Here is a 22,578-nt window from a genome sequence, read left to right on the forward strand (position 1 = left end):
GTGAAAGTACCCATGCATAAATGACCTTAAATTCCTATTCTGGTGGTGGGAGCAGTAAAAAGAATAGTGTGTGTGCATAATAAAGCTGGAGATATTAACTCCTCATTAAGGAGTTAATACAGTCTGTGTCTCCTACTGAAGAACACTGCTTTGCCCCGGCACAACCTCCCACCCCCTGGTCCCAGCAGAATTTGTTTGCCATAAACTGGGAAAGATGTTTTGGTTTGTCGAAGCAACACGGTGCACTTCTTCTCTGGTGAGCGACTCAGCATTGTCAGTCACAGAAAGCCCACCTCGATTTGCTACATGCAACTAGCAATATGCTTTGTTGCAGGGACTGCAAATCTCAGCTCAGCTACGGAAAGTGTGCAAGTGGTCTTGAGCAAGTCAGCGTAGCCAAATTTGCAGGGTGCTGGGTGTTAATTTCTGGAGCGAATTAAGGTCGGGCAGAAGAACCGCACAGTGCCTTCTATGCTGAAAATTATTATAGATATAAAGAACAGTTCTAGATAAGCACTGCAGGCGTGCATCCAGATCTTTCCTACAGGTGTGGTATCTATCAAGTTAACAGTAGCTTTAAGTACAGTTTTTCCTTTGCAATGCCCAAAACATAGCCAACTTGTATAATTAACAATGCACTCCTAAGCAGAATTACACCCTTCTAAATCCACTGAAGTCAATCGGTGTAGAAGGCTTCAGCTCCGTTTATGACCAAACTGTAAACACCTTACCTGGTTATTGGCTGGCTTGTGCTTCAATCCCGGCTTGTTCAAGATTCTCTCAATCTGATCATGATTGAAATTGGAAACACCAATGGCTTTCACCAGCCCGGCATCCACCAGTTCTTCCATGGCCTGAGAGCATACCAAAGGCCGAATGTTAACATACAGAAGATGTACACCTCAAAACAGAGTGCTCTCTGCATTTGCGTCCGCTCTGGCTGGCCAGTAACAAGCACTCTGATTCGGGGGGTGGGGGAATGGGCATAGGGGGATACCACAGAGAAGTCCCCTGTGTAGAATCTCTATTTTCACTGCGGTAGCACCAATGAGAGCATAATGGGGAACTCTCCCCATGTGGAAGCGATCCCTCTCACAGGGCAGTCAGCCTTCATGGCCAGTGTTTGGACTGAGGCCTCTGTCCAAATTTATACAAGCATACCTCAGAGATATTGCAGGTTCAGTTCCCGACCACTGCAATAAAGCACATATCACAATAAAGCGAATCACATGAATTTTTTGGTTTCCCAGTGCATATAAAAGTTATGTTTGCAATATACTGTAGTCTATTAAGAATGCAATAGCATTTTGTCTTTAAAAAAACACAACCAATGTAGTGTAATAATAATGGGAAAAGTTACCAAAACTTACCAAAGAATTACCAAAATGTGACACTGAGATATGAAGTGAGCACATGCTGTTGGAAAAATGTCGTTGATAGATTTGCTCGAAAACGCAATATCTTTGAGGTATTTTTTAATTTGAAATATTTAAAGAGTGAAGAGCAATAAAACAAGGTATGCTTGTAAGGGAATTGCTTTCCACATATGTAATTCTAGATATGCCAGAGAGGGTATCCGCCTCCTCCTCAGCTTAATTCTTATGTTTGACTTACTGGGACGTGAAAAACTTCAGTGCTGGTTGGTTGCCAAAGCAGGGTATACAGCACAGTATTAACGAATACAAATCTGGAACATTTGTCACGAACAAGCTGCAAGCTACACCAAAACCTGACGTGCAAACAATTACACATAGCAACCAGAAACCTTTGATTGTAGGTGAACATACCTCCCAGGTGTCTAGAATGTTTGTGTTGCTGGCTATAGTCATGCCTTTCTCGTCGGTAGGAAACAGATCGTCGCCAGCCTGTCAGCACAAAGCACAGACTTAAGTGTGTTTTACTGCAAGCATATGAAGATGTACTTATACCAAGTCAGAGTACTGGTCTTTCCCAACCTCACTATGCAAGAGCCTTTAAGGCAGTGGTTCCCACATGGGGGGCTGGAGACCCCGGGGAGAGCACAGGGTTATTGCAAGGGGTCTGCGCACGCTAAGCATTGTCATTTTGATCTTTTTCGTCAAATACTTTCTCAATCAATGGACACTAACAGTATAACAACTCCCACGTGGAAGGCCCGTGAATTTTTTATGTTAAAAAGGGGGCCTCGTTCTTGAAAAGGTTGGGAACGATTTCTTTAAGGGACGCTAGGGAGTGAGCCTAGAAAAGACAGTCGCGCTAGGAAAAGTTGAGGGCAGCAGGAAAAGAGGAAGACCCAACAAGAGATGGAGTGACTCAATAAAGGAAGCCACGGCCCTCAGTTTGCAAGATCTGAGCAAGGCTGTCAAGGATAAGACATTTTGGAGGACATTGATTCATAGGGTCACCATGAGTCGGAAGCGACTTGACGGCACTTAACGCACAGACCCTGCACTCTTATGCAGCTGTTGTACCACTCTGCTGCGGCCCTTACATGGGGAGGCACAGCTCTCTGACTTCCTCCAACTACAGGGAAAGAACCAGTGACCTTCTGACCTGTAAGCTATAAAACTGACCACCCAAACCAGCTATTTTAACCCTTTGCTCTAAATCCAGAAGGCAGCTGAAACAGTAGATTGCCAACTGTAAGTGTTCATGAGGCAGGGATAGCCGGCAACTGTAATATTTTGCATTAACATACCTGACAAAATCACCACAGCTCACTCCCCAAGACAGTCCAGATATATAATACTAAGCTATCAGCCACGTGGTGTCCCTAACAGCAGTTGGGAATTTGTGTCAAGAGAAGACTCTTGCCCAAAAGAAGAGTCAACCAGACTCCCTACATTTATATCACTTGAGCAGAAAGAAATTACCCAGAGGTTTTCAAGCATTTCCCTGCTAGAAATACTATCTTTGTAAAAATATAAGTTCAGACTCCACTGAGTCTCCAGTACACTGAGGAATAAACTCTAGTGCTTGATGCATGGTTTCACTAGAGACACCTGGTCGGCCACTGTGTGTACAGACTGCTGGACTTGATGGACCTTGGTCTGATCCAGCATGGCCTTTCTTATGCTCTTATGATCTATATGATCTCTCCCCAATACCTGACAAACCAATGTGAGCTACCTGGAGGAAGGTCAGGTTAAAAATGTACTAGATAGGTAGAGAGATTAAACAGTACTAAATGGCTTTTGTTTTTTGTTTTGGACCAACACAGACTGTCAACCTATTTTGGAAAGATCAGCCTCTTTCTCCCTCTTAGTATTAAAGTAATGTTAACGGATGCCCGATGGTGCCTGAGAAAACTGTAGCCCACAAAGCTCTCCTTGGGGCAACTCTGCCCACAAGCTATGTGGCTGGGGTGAATTATAGAATCGCTGGGAAAGACCCGTGCCACGGACAGGGTGGGAACTGCTGAGCTCCCGAGCAGCTCAGGGCACAGACAAAAATCTGCCCCAGTCTAGGGAGACCCAGCACCACAGCCAGCCAAAGTTTGAGGGTGCCATCAGGGCCGAACAAAATTCGCGACCTACAGCATCCAGAGTTTAAAGGCCACTCAGCCATCATCTTTTGGTACCGATGGAAGGAGTCCAAGGAGAAAAGGCAAGGAGCACTCCAGATCTACCTTGCCTGGAGGGATGGTCAGCTTGAACACTGCTAAACAGGCCAAGGGCTTTGTAAATCGGGGGAGTCATTTGTCATACCTTAAATCCCACAGGCCAGTGGATTAGGTAGAGGTCCAGGTAATCCAACTTCAGGGACTTCAGGGTCGCCTTGCATGCACCCTTCACCATGTGTTTCTCATGGAATGTGCACCAAAGCTGCGGAGGAAGGAGAGATACGATTGCTCACTCCAAAGAGAACAGTCTATTCCACCGAATCTTCCTGAGTGAAAGGTCTAGCATATGAACAGGTCACTGGAGTGCATCACCTTATGCATACCACGTTTCAGCCTTCAGTTTGGGATTACGGAGTCCCACTTGCTGGGTAGCAATCCCCTACAGAGCTGCCTTTCTTCTTCCTTTTGGAAAGCAATTTTCCTCCAGGCCAGATTGGCCAGGGATCCTGGAGGGTTTTTATTGCTATTTTCTGGTCATGGAGTAGGGGTCACTGGGGGTGTGGGGGGAGGGAGATAGTTGTGAATTTCCTGCATATTGTAGGGCTGCAATTCCCAAACTTTGCTCCACGGAGCACTTGGTGCTCCGTGAATTGGAAAGAAAAATACTACTGTCATTAACTTTAGTATATAGGTGCTAGGTGAAAATTAGTGCTCTGTGATGAATTTCTCTCCTGAAAAGTGCTCCATGACTCAAAAGGTTTGGGAACCGCTGTTGTAGGGGTTGGACTAAATGACCCTGGTGGTCTCTTCCAACTCTATGTGAACATGTGACCGAGGGCACCATGCCCCTGCCTCTTTTTGCATGCACACTGGGACGAGCAGCGGTGCTGAGGAGTCCTTTTTAGCACAGGAAGCGTCAGCTCCTCTGCTTCCTGCCCAAGACTACAAACCGAGCTTCCATGGCAGAGTGGGGATTTGAACCTGGGTCTCCCAGATCCTAGCCCGACAAGCTAACCACTACACTATGCTGAATCTCAATTTTATTACGTTTTATGTTAGGAAACAGACACTTGCTAGGGTCTGGACAACATAGAGCTGTAACATAGAAAAGCTTTTTAAAAAACTGACAGCCTGTCTATCCATTCCTACATAATGGAGTGGTCTTGAAAGGGGTCTGTGGGTCAGTGGTAGAGCATCTGCTTGGCATGCAGAAGGGCCCAGGTTCAGTCCCCGGCATCTCCAGTAAAAGGGACTAGGCAAGTAGGTGATGTGAAAGACCTCTGCCTGAGAACCTGGAGAGCCATGGAGAGGGGCCATGGCTCAGTGGTAGAGCCTCTGCTCGGCATACAGAAGGTCCAAGGTTCAATCCCCGGCATCTCCAGTTAAAGGGACTAGGCAAGTAGGTGATGTGAAAGACCTCTGCCTGAGAACCCTGGAGAGCCCCTGCCGGTCTGAGTAGACAATAATGACTTTGATGGACCAAGGGTCTGATACGGTATAAGGAAGCTTCTGGAAAACAAAGATCTATCACACTCCATGGCTGAAGGGATAACCACAAGACTTATGAGCCAAACAGTTCCATCTCTGTGTTTTTTTTTTAAATCTTCATTTCTGACAGTAACAAACACTTTAAAGGAATTCCTCACACTCCCTAATTTTAGGGGTAAATTGCGTGACAAAAAGCATAGCCATTACATTTCAAACCAGTGGCTGCTAACAGTGTCACAATTGTTTTCCCTCCTCCACAGCTACACTTTACAGAAGGCGTATAAGCCATATGTAGTGTATGTGCGCATACCTACCCAAATGCTGCACTGGACTTTTTTTTCAGGAGCCAGATCTATCAGGTTTGCTTTGGAAAGTTTTGGAAATGTTCAGGCATCTGCAGAAAAGTTCTCTTACCCACCGGGCCTTCTGTGGCCATGAAGTGTGTCGATTTTTAAAATGTGGCTTCTGTTTTCAAATGCCTGGGCATTGTATCTTGTTGCAAGCCACTGAGTTTTTTCCACAGAGGATTTTGTGTCTGACATCCTTTCAGCTGCAGGGATTTCTCCTGTTTAGGGATTCTGCTCATTTGGCTACGATAGAGATGTTTATTTGTTTTTAAATCTTTACTGATTTTTAAAATTTTATTATGATTTTTTTTATCGTGCATTGTGCTTTTTTAACCTTTGTCAGCTGCCTTGAAGATCTTGTTTTTTGAAAGACAGGATCTATGCATTTATCTGTGCCATCCTAAACAGAGTTGACTTCTACAGACTAACTCTTGATTAGGACTGCACTGTAAACCAGCATAATGAAGGGGCACAGACTTACAATAATATAAAATAAATACCTTGCTGACAACAAAGAGGTCCTCACGCTTCACAACCCCTGCCTTGATTTTCTCTTGGATTCCACTGCCAACTTCGTCTTCGTTCTGGTATACATAGGCGCAGTCAAAGTGGCGATATCCCACATCGATGGCCTTCTTCACCGCATCGGCTACTTTCCCTGGCGGAGACTTAACAAACAAGAGAAACCCTGTTCAAATATCTCATTCGGTTATCTTGTCTAATTCTTGCACTGCAATCCTTCTATAACAGTCCCGCCCCAGGCACAGAACCTTGAAAACATCATGACTCAGAGGAAGAGCATCTGCTTTGCCTGCAGAAGGTCCCAGGTTCAATCCCCAGCATTCCCAGTTAAAAAGGCTCAGGTAGCACATGGTGTGAAAGATAACTGCTGCCAGTCAGAGCAGACGATGTTGACTTTGATAAACCAATGGTCTAACTCTGCTATGCATGTGAAGCGGCCATATATAAAGTCAAAACTGATTTAAGTTGGCTATTCACATTATTTATTCATTTTTATTTACATTATTTCTAGTCTGCTTTTCTTACAGAGACTCAAGGCAGATTACATATAGTGAGTCAGTAAAAAAGGTAAAGGTCCCCTGTGCAAGCACTGGGTCATTCCTGACCCATGGGGTGACGTCACATCCCGATGTTTCCTAGGCAGACTTTGTTTACGGGGTGGTTTGCCAGTGCCTTCCCCAGTCATCTTCCCTTTACCCCCAGCAAGCTGGGTACTCATTTTACCGACCTCGGAAGGATGGAAGGCTGAGTCAACCTTGAGCTGGCTACCTGAAACCAACTTCCGTCGGGATCGAACTCAGGTCGTGAGCAGAGCTTGGACTGCAGTACTGCAGCTTACCACTCTGCGCCACGGGGCTCCTGAGTCAGTACAATCAACAAAATGGGATATTCAATAACCAGCGCATCAGGATTTTAGAAGTTTGGAACCACCAGAAAGAACTGAAGCATAGCCTAAGTACTAGTATGACAAATTAAGGGGAACTATACATAAAAATACATAAAAGAAAAACAAAACTTGGGTAGACATCTCCCTCTGCTTTTTTAAAGACCACCTTTATTATGTCCCTTGCTGTGCAGCCTTCCTGTACAATCTCCCTTCCTGTATAAATCTGCAATGTAATCTGGGCATCTAATCATAGGTTTCTCAGGTCAACAGAGACACTTGAAATGGCCCTAGGAACACAGGTGCAAGAATACCGAGTTATACCAAAGAATGTGCTACTTCCTCAAGATTGACCAAAAGAAAACTTGTTGTGAACACTGCAGGCTGAATGAAAACAGAAACAAACGTTTTCATACTGAAACACTCGGTTAACTGCTTTCCTTATACACTTTTGCAGAATTCAGAAGAGACAACAAAATTTATTTGGCATTTACATCAGGAAGCATTGCACGTTCCAAAGCTGCAAATAATCATCAGCGTCTTGGGGACTGGCTGAAGGCATTTTTTTTCTGGAAGAAAATGCCCACGATGCTCCGGTGAGAGGAAAGCTGAAGTCAGGGGTAGGGGCTAAGTGAAGTGTGCCAAAGACGTCAAGGGGAAAAAAGCGGTTATTTGAGGAGCGATTACAAAGAAGTGCGTGTTGCAGCAACACACGGGCATTCAATGCATGGAAAATAAAAATCTGTAGCCCAAAGCTATTTCTTATTCCTTGGCTCCATCAACCAAATGAGAGACTGCAACCAACAAATCAGAAGACTGAGACTGGGAAGGGAAGCTGTGAAGGAGCTAGAAAAGATCCTTAAGTGAAAGGATGTGTTCCTGGCAACCAAGATCAAGTTAATTCATGCATAGTATCCCCCATCACTATGCATGGGTGTGAAAGCTTTACAGTGAAGAAAGTTGACAGGGAGAAAGTACACTCGTTTGAAATGTAGTGTTGGATCAGAGTTTTATGAATATCGTGGACTGCCAAAAAGACAAATCAGTGGGTTCTAGATCAAATCAAGCCTGGACTCCAAGAAGCTAAAATGACCAAACTGAAGCTATTGTACTTTGGTCACATCATGAGAAGACAAGAGTCACTGGAAAATACAATAATACTAGGAAAAGTTGAAGGCAGCAGGAAAAGAGGAAGTCCCAACACAAGATGGATTGACTCGATAAAGGAAGCCACAGTCCTCAGCTTGCAAGATCTGAGCAAGGCTGTTAACGGTAGGACGTTTTGGAGGATATTAATTCATAGAATCGCCCTAAGTCAGAAGCAACTTGACGGCACTTAACACACACACACAAACAGCCAAGAGCATATGACATGAACATGACTTAAGCCTGGGAGGATGTGGCTTGATTAGCATCACTTTTTCCTTTCTTATCCAAGAGTGACACAGAAAGCTGTGGTTATCTCTGTAGGTTCAAGAAATCGAGTGCTTGCTGCAGCCATTAGTCTAGACCAGTCTTGCTGCACCGCCGGGCACCTGGCTAAACAACCAAAAGCAATTACTTTGCAGGGCCATTCAGCAAAGGATGTCTAGACCCCAATTTTAAAAGCTGAAGGCTGCAGGGTTGTCGTAAGACAGAAGAACTGCAAGTAGACACTGATCAGGACAGATGGTCCCTACAGCCAGAGACTGTCTAGCTGATTTATCATCACTGCTAATTACTGACTCCTGGGATTACTTTGTGACTCTAATTTATTAACAGGAACAAATAGCAAAGAAAAGATTACAGGTTGCGGGAAGGAATAATTTTCAGGCTGAAGCATGGGCAACTTGTCCGCTGTGCAACTCACATGGAAACCCATGCCACCTGCCTACCAGGAAGGAAATGATAAGAACCAGGAAGTGACTGCTGCATCAGCTGTTTTCAAGCCATTTTTGTAAGCTTCTGGGGAAACCCAGAATTTTTAACCAGAGGTTGCTGATAAAAGCAGGCGGGTCTCTCTGAAAGACAGTTTGTGCGCCTTCATATATCTTCCCCATGGAAAGCTGTTTAGTTCATCTGTGTTTGGTCCAAAGGCCTTTTCCCTATGTATGGCCTCTTATCTTCCATGATCTCTCTGTTCTGTCCATTCTTCATTCATCAATGTTTCAAGTACCACCTCTCTGGGTTGGATCCAGCCAGCTTTTTCTCTCGATCTCCCCCAATTCCTCGATCTCGCCCATGTCCCCCATGACTTTTAGCCATTCTGGACCCATGATCTCCAGCATAGCCTCTCTTTTCCACCAGCAGAAAAACATGTTGGGTCCAACACTATATATTTACACATAGCCCACTTTTCTGACAATTGTCACCCCAAAATGGCTTACATCAATATAGAGACCGGTGGACAATTTAAAAAGACAAGACATAGCAAGGTATTGGAAAGACGCAAAGATTCCAGATGTGCCTGAAGGATCAATAAATTATTTGATTTTGCCTTGTTGTCAAAACTGACGTGTTTGGTGAAAGGAACTCATGTGGTTTAAATTCTTTGGTATTTTAGAAGGTACTGAGATAGAATGTTAAATTGAAATGCAGTTTAATTTAGCTTGTTGATAAGAATATGACAATGTAATAGCTGGTATTAGATTGGGAAATAATAACTAAGTGTTTTTAATGTATTAGATATAATGTTAAGGATTGTAGGTTAATAACTAATTAACATCAGGTAATAATTAGTAATTGATATCAATGGATTTGGATGAGATAAGAGCTGACGTGAGATGCATGCATGTATAGCTTTATGGATGCTTGGATATGGACACAACAGTCTTTTTTCCTATTTCCCCCCTTTCTCCCTTTTTTTCTGTACCCTCATTATAAAAATAAAAACTATAATTAAAAAAAAGAAGACAAGACATACAGGGATAGGAAAGTGCAGGGGAAAAGGCAGAGGAAGGGAGATCAACTGGAGATCTAGAATGGGGGAAATGGGGGTTGTTGTCATGCTGTCACATCCGGATCAAACCTCAAAGTGACGTCTCTGTGATGCTCTAACACCCCCCCAAACTTACAGTAAACGGTACATCAAAGCAGTGACATCACTTCCTAGAAGAGATAGCGTGTCAACAGTGTGATGTCATTCCTCCTGTCTTTGGCCCCTCTCGCTGGTGGCTAGCCAGTGGCTGCTAACTTTAGATGCACATGGCATACAGCAGTATAAATCTGGTGACACAGGTCCCCCTGAATGTCACTTTACTACACTCTCCTCCGTCATGAAATTTCTCAAAACCTACCCTTTCTTTTCACCCTTCCGCCACTTGATAGGAACATTTATACTGCCATTTAGTAAGATGTCCCCCCGTTCATGTTCACAACACTTTATTTTTTATTGGCATCATTTCTTTCCCTTCCTGTTCCCTCTCCATGTTGTGGTTTTATGGGGTTACGATTATATTCCGCCTGCCAAGGCTTACTTTTCTTTTTAATCTGCACAGCAGAACTACCTTTAGGCTAATATGGTTTCAAATAGTTGTTTTCCAATACTGGTGCTTTTTTGGGTTTTTTTTTACCTATACGGTGGGACTATGTCAGCATCAGACTTTTGGAGATAAATTTACAAATATCTTTGCACGAATGACTGGGTAGGTTTTGCCTCTAAATTTGCACAGGGCCATCCGAACGTTTTGCAAGGGTTTAGAACAAACTAACTTCACGGAATGGTTTGGAATTTGCTAACGGCAGCCAGCATATTAATAGCAAAAAACCTGGCAGCAGTCATCCACCAATCCAGAAAGACTGGTTTACAAATATTTGTCAACCAGTAAAAATGTCCAAGGTTTTGATGTGCATCTGATGTTTTATTAATGTACAGAGTTAAGGAGGTCTCAAGTTAATATGAACAGAGATGAGATTTTTTTTCCAGATTAACCATGCAATCCTATGGGGGGGGGGGGCAGAGCGGCATAGGAGCGCCGGTGTGACCCCCACACCAGCGTCCATGCCACTTGCACCATGCAAAATGGCACAGACGCCAGTGCAAGGTGACTTATGCTGGCTCCCGGGAACGGCGGAGTGGCATAGGCCTCAAGCGCCAGCACTGCCTTCCTGGCAGTGTTCTCCCGGCGTAAGAGGCAGCGCCAGCGTCCAGGGGTGTGTGTTCCCAGGGGCAGAGCTGACGTTAGTCAGCCTCCAAACCCCCTTGGGCCCGGGAACGCCCCTTTAAGCTGCCTTGGAGCTTCACCAGCAAAACAGTTGGCACAGCCCTGTGAAACACCATGGAGGAGTTTCACGGAATTTGATTTTCAAGCACGTGTACTCATGTTTACACCAGCCAGCATGGTGTAGTGGTTAAGAGCGGCGGTTTGGAGCGGTGTACTCTGATCTGGAGAACTGGGTTTGATTCCCCACTCTGGTGAACTGGATTGGTTTCTTCTCTCCTACACTTGAGGCCAGCTGGGTGACCTTGGGCTAGTCACAGCTCTCTTAGATATCTCTCAGCCCCACCTACCTCACAGGGTGTCCGTTGTGGGGAGGGGAAGGGAAGGCGATTCTAAGCCGGTTGGATTCTTCCTTAAGTGGTAGAGAAAGTTGGCATATAAAAACCAACTCCTCTCAGGAGGCAGTGTGGCGGCACCGTTCCCAGCTGTCGCCTACCTGCCCCCCCACTTTGGATTGGCCTGCCCCAAAATAACTGTGTGCCATCAAGTCACAACTGACTGATGGAGACCCCAGGACCACGGGGTTTTCAAGGCCAGAGAAGAGCATAGCTAACCTGGTCTTCCTTGGTGGTCTCCCATCCAAGGACTAACAGTGGCGAACCTTTCTTAGCTCCCAAGTTCTGGTAAGAGTCAGCTAGTCAGGCTGAAAACAAGTGGCATTTTTCATTTCCCCCCCCTTTTCCCTTCTTTTCTTTTGAGGTTCTTGTACCTTATTTAGCTGGGTGTGCAGTCACACCTGTTATTTGGGGGGAAAATGAAAGCGGCCCCAGGAACATAAATGTAAACACAGCAAACTCTCTAGAACACGTTATCTGCAGTTAACTTAGCTGCACCTTGAGCACATCATTCACCATTCCTCCCAAGCGTTCCATGTTTAATTTCTTTTAAAGGAGTATTTATAACAGTTTTGTCAAACGGGCAAAAGTATCTACTTTTAAATAAAAGGGTGTTTTTTGACCGGTGTTAAGACAGTGTTAAGAAATGATATTGGCAGCTCTCCAAGGGTAAAGGCATGTCTCACTGTTTTTAGCATTCTCCTTGAAAGTAGCATAACATTATAAATTAGTAATTATGAATGTATTAAATATGGTACATGAATACCCTTTTACAATTTCTTGTATTCTTTTTTGTAATTTTATTTTTTTTTTATATTTTTTGCTGTATTTGTTTGTTTTTATGTTTTCTTAAAGAAAAAAAATCTAATAAAAAGGAAGTAGCATAACCAAGTCAAATGCAAACTGAACTGCCTTCCCCCCCCCCTTTCCAGTAAGCATGGATTATAGCCTTGGATACTCACCGTGAGGGCTTATTCTCCTCTGAGGCGAAGGGCATCCTGAGCTGCGGGTTGTTTTCCCTCTCCATCCGGGTAGGCAGGACTAAAAGATTCTGACTTCCTGTGATACTTGGCGGGAAAACAGCCTGAGGAAGCCAGTTACCGTCTAGACTAGCTACATTAACAGCAGTAGGAAGAACTCGCTATATAAACTAACTGTAAATTGCAATTGCATATAACCCAACATGAACAGATAGACAGATAAAGCCATTCCTGTGCTAAGCAGGAGACAAGTACTGAACAGTTAAAATTTTTATTGTAAGACAAGTTATAAGGGAGGGGCAGGATGCCCTTCGCCTCAGAGGAGAATAAGCCCTCACGGTGAGTATCCAAGGCTATATTCTCCCCTGAGGCAAGGGCATCCTGAGCTGCGGGACTTATAAGAGCTCCCCAAAAAAGGGTGGGATAAGCTACACTTACTCGACTACATTCTGCAGGACCCTGCGGCCGAAGGCCGCCTGCGCTGAGGACCATGTGTGAATTTTATAATGCTTGATAAATGTTGAAACAGAGGACCAGGTTGCGGCCCGGCAAATTTCTTCCAGCGGGGCCTGTTTGTCAAAGGCGGCAGTAGTTGCCATACTCCTAAGGGAATGAGCTGTGATGCCCTCGGGCACTGGCTTGCCAGCTACCTTGTAAGCTTCAGCTATGCATGCCTTGATTGTGTTACTGATGGCAGCGGCTGACATCTTTTTTCCTTTACTGGGGTTAGATATTCCTATAAATAGGAAGTCTGACTTTCTAAATTCTGCAGTACGCTTAATGAATGTGCGGATGGCTCTCCTGAGGTCTAAGGTATGCCATAATGCTTCGGTTGTGCCTGATGGATTGGGGCAGAACGATGGGAGGTTTATTTCCTGAGATCTATGGAAATGGGAGTTTATTTTAGGCCGGAAGGTGGGGTCAGGAGTTAGGACAACCTTGTCTTTATGGAAGACACACAGGCCTTTTCTGATGGAAAGGGCTCTGAGTTACGATACCCTCCTAGCTGAGGTAATAGCTGTAAGGAAGAGGACCTTCATGCGAAGGTACCTCATCGGAACCGTTTTGAGAGGTTCGAATGGTGGACCCATGAGAATCTTAAGAACCAGATTAAGATTCCATGTAGGGAACCTGTGAGAGGCAGGAGGTTGAATTTGGGATACCCCTTTTAGAAAGGCAGAGATGTGTCTATGCTGTGTCGTGGGATGTCCGTCCGTGAAAGGAACAACAGTAGAAATGGCGGCCAATTGTCTTCTTAAAGTGGAAGCCTTCAGGTTCTGTCTAACCCCTTCCTGTAAAAATTCCAGGATGCCGGGAATGTCAGGGTGAAGTGGGTCCATTTGCTTTCTCCTGGCCCAGCGAACGAAAGCCTTCCACGACGCGTTGTAAATGCGTCTAGTGGAGGGCTTTCTGGCCTCCAAAATTGTGTTAACCACTTCGACGGAATAGCCTAGCTCTAGCAGTGACCGCCTTTCAAGTGCCAGGCGGTCAAACAGAACCAATGAGGGTCTGGGTGAAGGATAGGTCCCTGTCTGAGAGTGTTGGATTCCGTTGGAATTTGCCATGGATCTTGGCAGGACATGCGCTTCAGAGTTACAAACCATGGCCTCCGAGGCCAGTAAGGGGCTATTAATATCACATTGGCTTTGTATTGATGGATCTTGCGGAGGACTTTTGGTAGAATGGGTATTGGGGGGAAAGCATACAGCAGTCCCCTGGGCCACGGGCTGAGAAGGGCGTCTGTGCCTTCTGCCTTTGGGTGAAAATACCTGGAGTAGAATCTGAGTACCTTGCGGTTTGATTCGGAGGCAAACAGATCTACTAAGGGGGTGCCAAATATTTCTGTGATCTGAAGAAATGTTCCTGGATCTAACTCCCATTCTCCTTCGTCTAAATTTTGCCGGCTTAACCAGTCGGCCTGGCAATTGAGGTCTCCCTTGATATGTTCCGCTCTGATCGAGGGAAGATTGGCTTGAGCCCAAGTGAGAATTGCTACTGCTTCTCTGTGAAGGGAAGAGGACCTGGACCCCCCCTGTTTGTTGATGTGCGCTTTTGTAGCGACATTGTCCGTTCTGATAAGTACATGATGGTTCCTGATTATGTCTGCGAACTTCCAGAGAGCTAATTTGACAGCTCTCAGCTCCAACAGGTTGATATGGAGCAGTGATTCCTGGTGGGTCCAGCGACCCTGGGCTACCTGATCTCCCAATATGGCCCCCCATCCGAAAAGGCTGGCGTCTGTGAAGACTTGAACAGGGTCTTCGTGAATGTACTGTGTGGCTTTGTGCAGGTTCGACGGAACAGTCCACCACAGAAGACTGTGTCTGACGCTGTGTGGGATTGTCACTGACTTGACCTTTTTTCTTGCTATATCTAATTGGTGGGGACGTAGAAGCCACTGAAGGGGGCGTGAGTGAAAGCGTGCCCATGGGACAATCGCTATGCACGACACCATCAGGCCCAGTAGAGCCGCAAGGGACATTAGCATAGCGGACTTTGATTTGGTCAGTTTGGTAGCAAAGGTTTTCAGTTTGCTTATTCTCTCCTGGGATAGAGATAAAGAGTTGGTCTTTGAGTTGATTCTGGTTCCCAGGTGTGTCATAACTTGGGAAGGTTGTAAGGAACTCTTGCCGAAATTTATGAGATATCCATGTTCCTGGAGGACCTGGATAACGTGATCTGTATGGGTGCGGGAGAGATTTGGTGTTGGAGCACAGATCAGAATATCGTCCAGGTACGGGTGTACCTGGACTCCTTCCTGTCTGAGTGTAGCAATGACTGTTACCAGTACCTTCGTGAAGACCCTCGGGGCGGATGTCAACCCGAAGGGGAGGGCTCTGAATTGGTAATGGTTGGGTCCATAGGCGAACCTGAGGAATGGTCTGTGTAGTGGATGTATAGGAATATGGAGGTAGGCCTCCGTCAGATCCACAGCCGTCATAAAGGTGCCAGGGAGTAGAGATTCCACTATTGACTTGACTGTTTCCATGCGGAAGTGTCTTCGAGCCATCCTCTTGTTGATGTATTTCAAGTCGAGGATGGCCCTCCAGTCGCCGTTTTTCTTTGGCACCGTAAAAAATATGGAATATACTCCCTGGCCCTTCTGAGAGCTGGGGACTGGCTCTATGGCTTTGATGAATAGCAGGTGTTGAATTGCTGTTATTGTCCTTGAATGTTTCTCTGTTTTGAGTGATATAGGGGAATTTAGGAAGAGATCCCGGGGTCGGGAGGTGAATTCCAGTAGGTATCCATTTGATAGGATCTGAGAGACCCATTTGTCCGGGTTGGACAAGGCCCACCTTGCTGTGAACATTTGTAACCTCCCCCCCACGTAGGTGTGATCGGCGTCACTGAGGGGGGTGTTTGGGTAATCGGTCGCCCTTATCTGACCTGGCCTGGAAGTTTTGGGGCCTAGAGAATCTCCCCCCTCTGCGAAAGGATCTGGTATTGTTCCATGATCCCCGGTTTGACACCCAAGAGCCTCTCCTGAAGTCTGTTCTGAATCTGGGAGTGAATTTGGGGGAACGAAAGGAATGATACAGAGGAGAACGTTGGTCTTTTTTGATCTGCATGGGAAGGACCTGTTTTTTATCCTTTGTTTCAACAAGGATACTGTCCAGCTTTTCTCCGAAAAGCCTCCCCTCTTTGACTGGGTAGGCCATCAGTGTAGCTTTGGCCTTAAAATCAGCTGGCCAGGACCTGAGCCATAGACCCCTTCTAATGGAGGTGACTGATGCCATTGACCTCGCTACTGAGGACATGGTATCTAGTGAGGCATCCGCCATCACGGTCAACGCAGTTTGTACTCTGTCAAGACCACCAAGAACTCTGAGGCTATCATCTGGTACAAGTTGTATAATTTTCTTGACCCATAAATAAGCGGCCCTAGCAAAGATGGAAGTGGTAGCGCTGGTCTGAATGGCCATGGCTGAGGCCTCGTGCGCCTTCCTCGCCAGGTAGTCTGACTTTCTGTCTAACTGGTCCCTCAGGGAGCCCACCCCGTCTTCTGGGATCAAACCTGGTGATTGGAGGTCCAACACAGGGGCGTCTACTAAGGGAACCTTAAGCATTTCCATGGCATGTGGAGCCAGATTGTATAATTTTTTAATACTAGTGGGGAGTTGTTTATTGGGAGTTGGGTGCTCCCATTCGTCTCTGACCGCGTTAATGAAAAATTCTGGGAAGGGTACTGAATTGGTTGTTGTCTTAGGTCTTGGAAAGCATTCCTTGACCCCTTTTTTTAACTTAGACTTTGGCTCTTCAGATTGATCTGATTCCTCATTGAGATCAAGGGCGAGGATAGCCTTTGCCAAAAGGGCCTGATAATCCTCCCCAGAAAAAAGTCTGTTATGCTGTTCTACTTGTTGAGGTGGGTCTTCGTCGGAATCGAATTCCCCCTCCTCTAACTCCTCCTCCTCCTCATAATCTACAGAAGAAATGGGAGACTTAGAGAGATCCATTTGATTCTCCCTGGTTTCACATGGCTTAGCCTTCATTGCTGCTTTTGTAGGCCATGACCCACTCCTGCCAGCAGAGGGAGCATCGACTTTTGATTTTGCCTCATTTACAGCAGAAGTGCAGTTGGAAAAGGAAGGATTAGGCGGGAGATTGGGAGGGGGAAGGGAGGGGTCCAATCCCATAGGGGGAGGGAGGCGAGTTTGAAAGGATTGAAAGGCCATCCACTGACGCTGGAGGGCATAATTAATAAGGTCATCAGCATTTTGCCATGAAATAAATTGTGCGCCTGCCACCTCCTGGGAGGGGGGGGGGCTGCCAACTCCCGGCGGGAACGTTCCCGTTTGCGCAGGGTTACCAGAGGATGCAGCTGCCATCGGATCCGAACGTCCCTGATGCTTGTTGAGCGGTTTAGCCGGTTTTGGGGAAGAGGCGGGTGACTTGCGCCCGGCTTTCGCCCCTGCTCCAACTTTAACGCCGCGCCTTTTTCTCCGGGCGCCCGGTAGCTGCGGCGCTATTTTGCGCGCCTTTTTAGGCTTTTCTAAAGGCGCCTCCGGATCAGGCGTCTGGGTCTCTCCCGGTTCCTCTTTGCTCCCTAATGGTCCGCCTGGGCGGCCGTTGGGAGAACCGGAGCCCTTGGGGTTGCTCTGCACCAACCCCCTTTGATAGTCCTTCTCAGAGAGAAGGTCGTCTTCCCTAACTAAAATGGCGTCGGCCATCTTGGCTAAGGAAATAAGGAGGGAAGAAAAAACGGAGGGGGGGGTAGAAGACAGACCAACACTCAAAAAACAAGGATCAAGGCGAAGATTAAGGACTCACGGAACACTGAGAGGTAAGCTGTAACACGAAAGGGAAAGAAACTACTCCTAGCTAAAGAAATGAAGCCTAAAGGCACAGAGCTATGCGGAGTTGCCTGCTCCACCCGGATAGGCAGGACGGAAACTGGCTTCCTCAGGCTGTTTTCCCGCCAAGTATCACAGGAAGTCAGAATCTTTTAGTCCTGCCTACCCGGATGGAGAGGGAAAACAACCCGCAGCTCAGGATGCCCTTGCCTCAGGGGAGAAAAATAGGGTTGCCAACTGAGGGATGGGAAATTCCTGGAGATTCGGGGGTACACCCTGGTGAGGTCAGGCGTTGGGGAGGGACCTTAGCAGGGTAGAACGCCATAGAGTTCACCCTCCTATAGTCATGGTCTCCGGGGGAACTGATCTCTGTAGCTTGGAGATCAGCTGTAATTTTGGGAGATCTCCCAGCCCTAAGGTTGGCAAGCCTATTGCATTAAAGCAGGCTGTGTGGCTACCATATATCCCTCATGGTAGGACCCCTGTTCCTTTAACAACAAAGCGATAGGCAGAAATTCAGCAGGTGAACCTCTCCCCTTCAGCATTCACATGTAGTGAGAGAAACAAAACGTTTTACTTGTTGAATTTCTGACTCTGTTCAATACACAGGAGCCCGCTGGGGGGGAAAATGTGGCAAGTATGAAACCCAATCCTGTGTTGCTCAGCCCTACTGAGTTAACTAGTGTTCACTGTTACATGAAGGATGTATGGGAACGATGTCCTAAAGTGAAACTATGCCAACACTTTTGGGGGAAAGATTTTGGGGGAAAACATTTTAGCGTCAAACCCTGCATGCTTACTCAGAAGCGAGTTTCATCACGTTCAACATGGAATCGCTCCTCAAGGAGACACGTGCAGGAATGCAACCTTGGAACAATGCCAGAAATTGAAGGCATCTCTCAAAATACGCCCCCCCCCATCGAATTCAAGACAGCCAACCTCAAACAAAATTTCAGTTAAACATCCGAAGGACTGCCTACTCCCTTATGAACCAGCCTGACCACTACAATCACCATGGAGGACCTGCTTCAGATACCCCCACCTTCTGAGATTAGGTGGGCAGCACCTCGGGACAGGGCCTTCTCCGCAGTGGCACCAAAACTCGACTCAGGAACTGTCTCCCCAGGGAGACTTGTCTGACCTCTTCTGTTACCATCTTCCTCCAGAGTGTTGTTTTGGCACTTCCTCAGTGATCCCTCCCTCCGGCCCACTGTTTTACTTGTTTTCAGGTGTGTATTTCCGTTCTGGTGTTTTATTTAATACTATGCTTTTGTTGGTGTTAATGGTTTTCATTAAAAAAAAATTATGTACGTTTTCAATTTGTCAGCTCCCTTGGCGGCCCTTCTCAGAGCAAATGGGCAGGGTGTAATTTAAATAAATAAATAAATTTAAATGCTATTACTCTAATTTTAAAATTAAATTTAAACGCTATTAATTCCCCTCCTTCAAAAAGGAAAGAAAGAGCACAAGACCAGGTGAAACAATAATTGAAATCTCATTTCTGCAACCGCCTGACAACTGTGTTGGGGGAATAAAACTGCTGAGAAGCTGGGTATGAAAGCCAGTGGTTCTCAACTTTTTTTTTTTTGCTCCATTCCCCCCTTTCACCATTGTTCAGAATATTATTCCCCCCTTCCCAAGATAGTCCAACACAAAAAAACAAACTACAATTTTACAGATTGTGCCTAATCTACAGGACATCACACTTTGCTGAATAGTGGTTCCCCCCCAACCCTAAAATCCCCGGAGGGGGAATTTCCCCCTTGTTGAGAACCCATGGTCTAAGCAGTATACCAAAAGAGTATTTAAAAGAATTTATCCCAGTTCTTCTCTGCCGCCCCCTTTTAACCACGGGCACATGAACACCATATATGCATGGGAGGTTTTGCCTTGGATTTGCCACTCTCTAGATGCACATTTTCCCCATCTGAATTCTCAAAACTCTGCATGGGGGCTTATTGTTGAGTATGGAGAATTTGGATGGGGGAAATGTGCATCTAGAGAGCAGCAAATCCAAGGCAAAACCTCCCATGCATAAATGACCTTGATGCACATTTTCCCCATCCGAATTCTCAAAACTCTGCAGGGGGCCTTATTGTTGAGTTTTGAGAATATGGATGGGGAAAAAGTGCATCTGAAGAGTGGCAAATCCACGGCAAAACCTCCCGTGCATAAACGGACTGAACACACGCTTACACACCATACGTAAGTGCAACCAGGGACACTTAGGCGCAGAAGATTTTGCCTTGGATTTGCTGCTCTCTATATGCACGTTTTCCCCATCTGAATTCTCAAAATTCTGCATGGGGGCTTATTGTTGAGTTTGGAGGATTTGGATGGGGGAAATGTGCATCTAGAGAGCAGCAAATCCAAGGCAAAACCTCCCAGGCATAAATGACCCAGATGCACATTTTCCCCATCTGAATTCTCAAAACTCTGCATGGGGGTTTATTGTTGAGTTTGGAGAATTCAGATGGGGTAAACGAGCGTCTAGCGAGCGGCAAATCCAAGGCAAAACCTCCCATGCATAAATGGCCCAGGACAGGAGCAAAAGGAGAATTCAAACCGAGTGGCAAGCGATGCATTCAGACCCAAACTATGCCATTTATAATTCACAGTGGGTAGCCGTGTTAGTCTGTCTGCAGTAGTAGAAAAGGGCCAGAGTCCAGTAGCACCTTAAAGACTGACAAAAATATTTTCTGGTAGGGTACGAGCTTTCGTGAGCCACAGCTCACTTCTTCAGATACCTGAAGAAGTGAGAAGTATCTGAAGAAGTGAGCTGTGGCTCACGAAAGCTCATACCCTACCAGAAAATATTTTTGTTAGTCTTTTAAGGTGCTACTGGACTCTTGCCCTTTTATGCCATTGATGCACGGGAGGTTTTGACTTGGATTTGCCACTCTTTAGATGCACTCCCCCCCATATTCTCCAAACTCAACAATAAGCCCCCCCATGCAGAGTTTTGAGAATTCAGATGGGGAAAACGTGCATCTAGAGAGGGGCAAATCCAAGGCAAAAACCTTTCACGCAGAGCCTCGTCCTGCTGCCGTAGGCGGGACGCAGCCCGCACAAAGAGAGCGGTTCTTTCTGCTTTTTTTTTTTGCAGAGACAAATTTATTCATGGAAGGTTTTGCATTGGATTTGCCACCCTTTAGATGCACTTTCCCCCCCATCCATATTCTCAGAACTCAACAATAAGCCGCCATGCAGAATTTTGAGAATTCAGATGGGGAAAACGTGCATCTAGAGAGGGGCAAATCCAATGCAAAACCTTCCACGGATCAATGGAAAGCTTTGTGTCGGGAGGGAGCCACGGCTGGAGAGAGGCGGAAAAAGAGCACACCGGCCCATGCAACCCGATGCACGGGCGGCAGAGAAAACTGCATTCTCCCCTCCCCACCCCCGACTTGCATCCGACCCCCCTGGCTTGCAAACACCCACCTTCCAGGTGCCCAGCCCAAGGATGGGCATCTTGGCCTTGGTGCATAGCTCCACGTATTTGGCCATGGCTGCCCGCGTCCGGTGCACAGCAACGCCACGCTAGGCCGGGAAACGCAGCCGCGAGCTCCCCAAAGCAAGCCCCTTTTATGAGATCTGGCCACGCCCTGGGAGGATCTGGGCTGCAGCTGGGGGTGGGGGGTGGGGGAGACTTTGCATTGCTAAATGCAAATTATTTCCGGCCCCCATCTTTTTCCTGCGTCCTTTGGGACGGGGGCTTGGGGCTGAAAAGGGGGTTGGGGGGCTGGAGCTTGCAGGAGGCATGGCGAGCTCTCGTGCGTCACTCCTGCTGCGTGCAACGGGCTTTGCTCCAGGTTTGCGGGCTTCGGAGGTTGCAAACCGTGCGACTCCCTTCTCTCTCTCTCTCTCTCTCCCCCGGATATATTTCACTTCCTCCATCAAAAGAAGCTCCAACCGGGGCTTTTACAAACGGGGAAGCGGACGCAAAATGCGCAGTTCAAGGGAAAAGGGGGGGGGGACGGACGAGCCGCTCCAAAAGAAACTTTTGCGCAGTTCTTTTTTTATTATTATTAAATATTTTTATTGGTTTATAATATTAAATAGGGATGCAGGAAAAAAGAAAAGGGAGGGGGAGAGCATCAGCATAAAAAAAATACATCTTTCTACCCCCTTATAAAATTCAAATTATCATTATTTGTTAACATAATACATTTAATCATCGATTTAACTTTCATAAGATTTTATTGTTGTTTTTTGGTTTTGATATATTCATAGAAGGCGTGCCATTTATCTTTATTTGATCTTTGAGTATTTGTTTGCAATAGTTCTGTTAAGTGGGCCATTGTTATAAATCCATACGCTTTTATCAATCCAAATTTCGAATTTTTGGTATTTTATCTGTTTTCCACTGTGATGCTAACGCTATTCTTGCCGCTGTTATTAGATATTTTAATATAATCTGTTGCGCAATTTAAAGAATCAAGCTGTACAAAAGTTGTGTTAAGAGGAACTGATGGAAAAAGTGCAATAGTCCAGTAGCACCTTAAAGACTAACAAAAATATTTTCTGGTAGGGTATGAGCTTTCGTGAGCCACAGCTCACTTCTTCAGATACTTCTCACTTCTTCTTCAGGTATCTGAAGAAGTGAGCTGTGGCTCACGAAAGCTCATACCTTACCAGAAAATATTTTTGTTAGTCTTTAAGGTGCTACTGGACTCTTGCCCTTTTCTACTACTGCAGACAGACTAACTCGGCTACCCACTGTGAATTATCTTGATGGAAAAAAGTGACCATCATGGCCATTTATGCACGGGAGGTTTTGCCGCTCTCTAGATGCACATTTCCCCCATCCAAATTCTCAAAACTTAAAAATAAGCCCCCGTGCAGAGTTTTGAGAATTCAGATGGGGGAGATGTGCATCTAGATAGAGGAAATCCAATTCAAAAACCTCCCGTGCATAAATGGCCCTTGTGTGTGTGTGCAAAGCGCTGTCAAGTCGCAGCTGACCTATGGCGGCCCTGTGGGGGT

The 22,578-nt window shown here is 46.0% G+C and overlaps 1 protein-coding gene across 1 annotated transcript in view; it reads right to left on the reverse strand.

Annotated features, from left to right (window-relative positions):
* The window catches only part of LOC130475591 (aldo-keto reductase family 1 member B1-like), a 35,814-nt gene extending 14,711 nt beyond the window's left edge, over positions 1–21,103 (reverse strand). The window contains exons 1-5 of the mRNA XM_056847409.1: positions 21,034–21,103; positions 5,877–6,044; positions 3,687–3,803; positions 1,788–1,865; positions 732–854 (exon numbers count right to left, since the gene is read on the reverse strand). Coding sequence (XP_056703387.1) covers positions 732–854; positions 1,788–1,865; positions 3,687–3,803; positions 5,877–6,044; positions 21,034–21,099 — 552 coding nt within the window. The 5' untranslated portion in view covers positions 21,100–21,103. The remainder of the gene's footprint in view (positions 1–731; positions 855–1,787; positions 1,866–3,686; positions 3,804–5,876; positions 6,045–21,033) is intronic.
* Between the last annotated feature and the right edge of the window lie 1,475 nt (positions 21,104–22,578).

Source organism: Euleptes europaea, chromosome 3 (genome assembly GCF_029931775.1).
Source record: "Euleptes europaea isolate rEulEur1 chromosome 3, rEulEur1.hap1, whole genome shotgun sequence".
Taxonomy (NCBI): Eukaryota; Metazoa; Chordata; class Lepidosauria; order Squamata; family Sphaerodactylidae; genus Euleptes; species Euleptes europaea.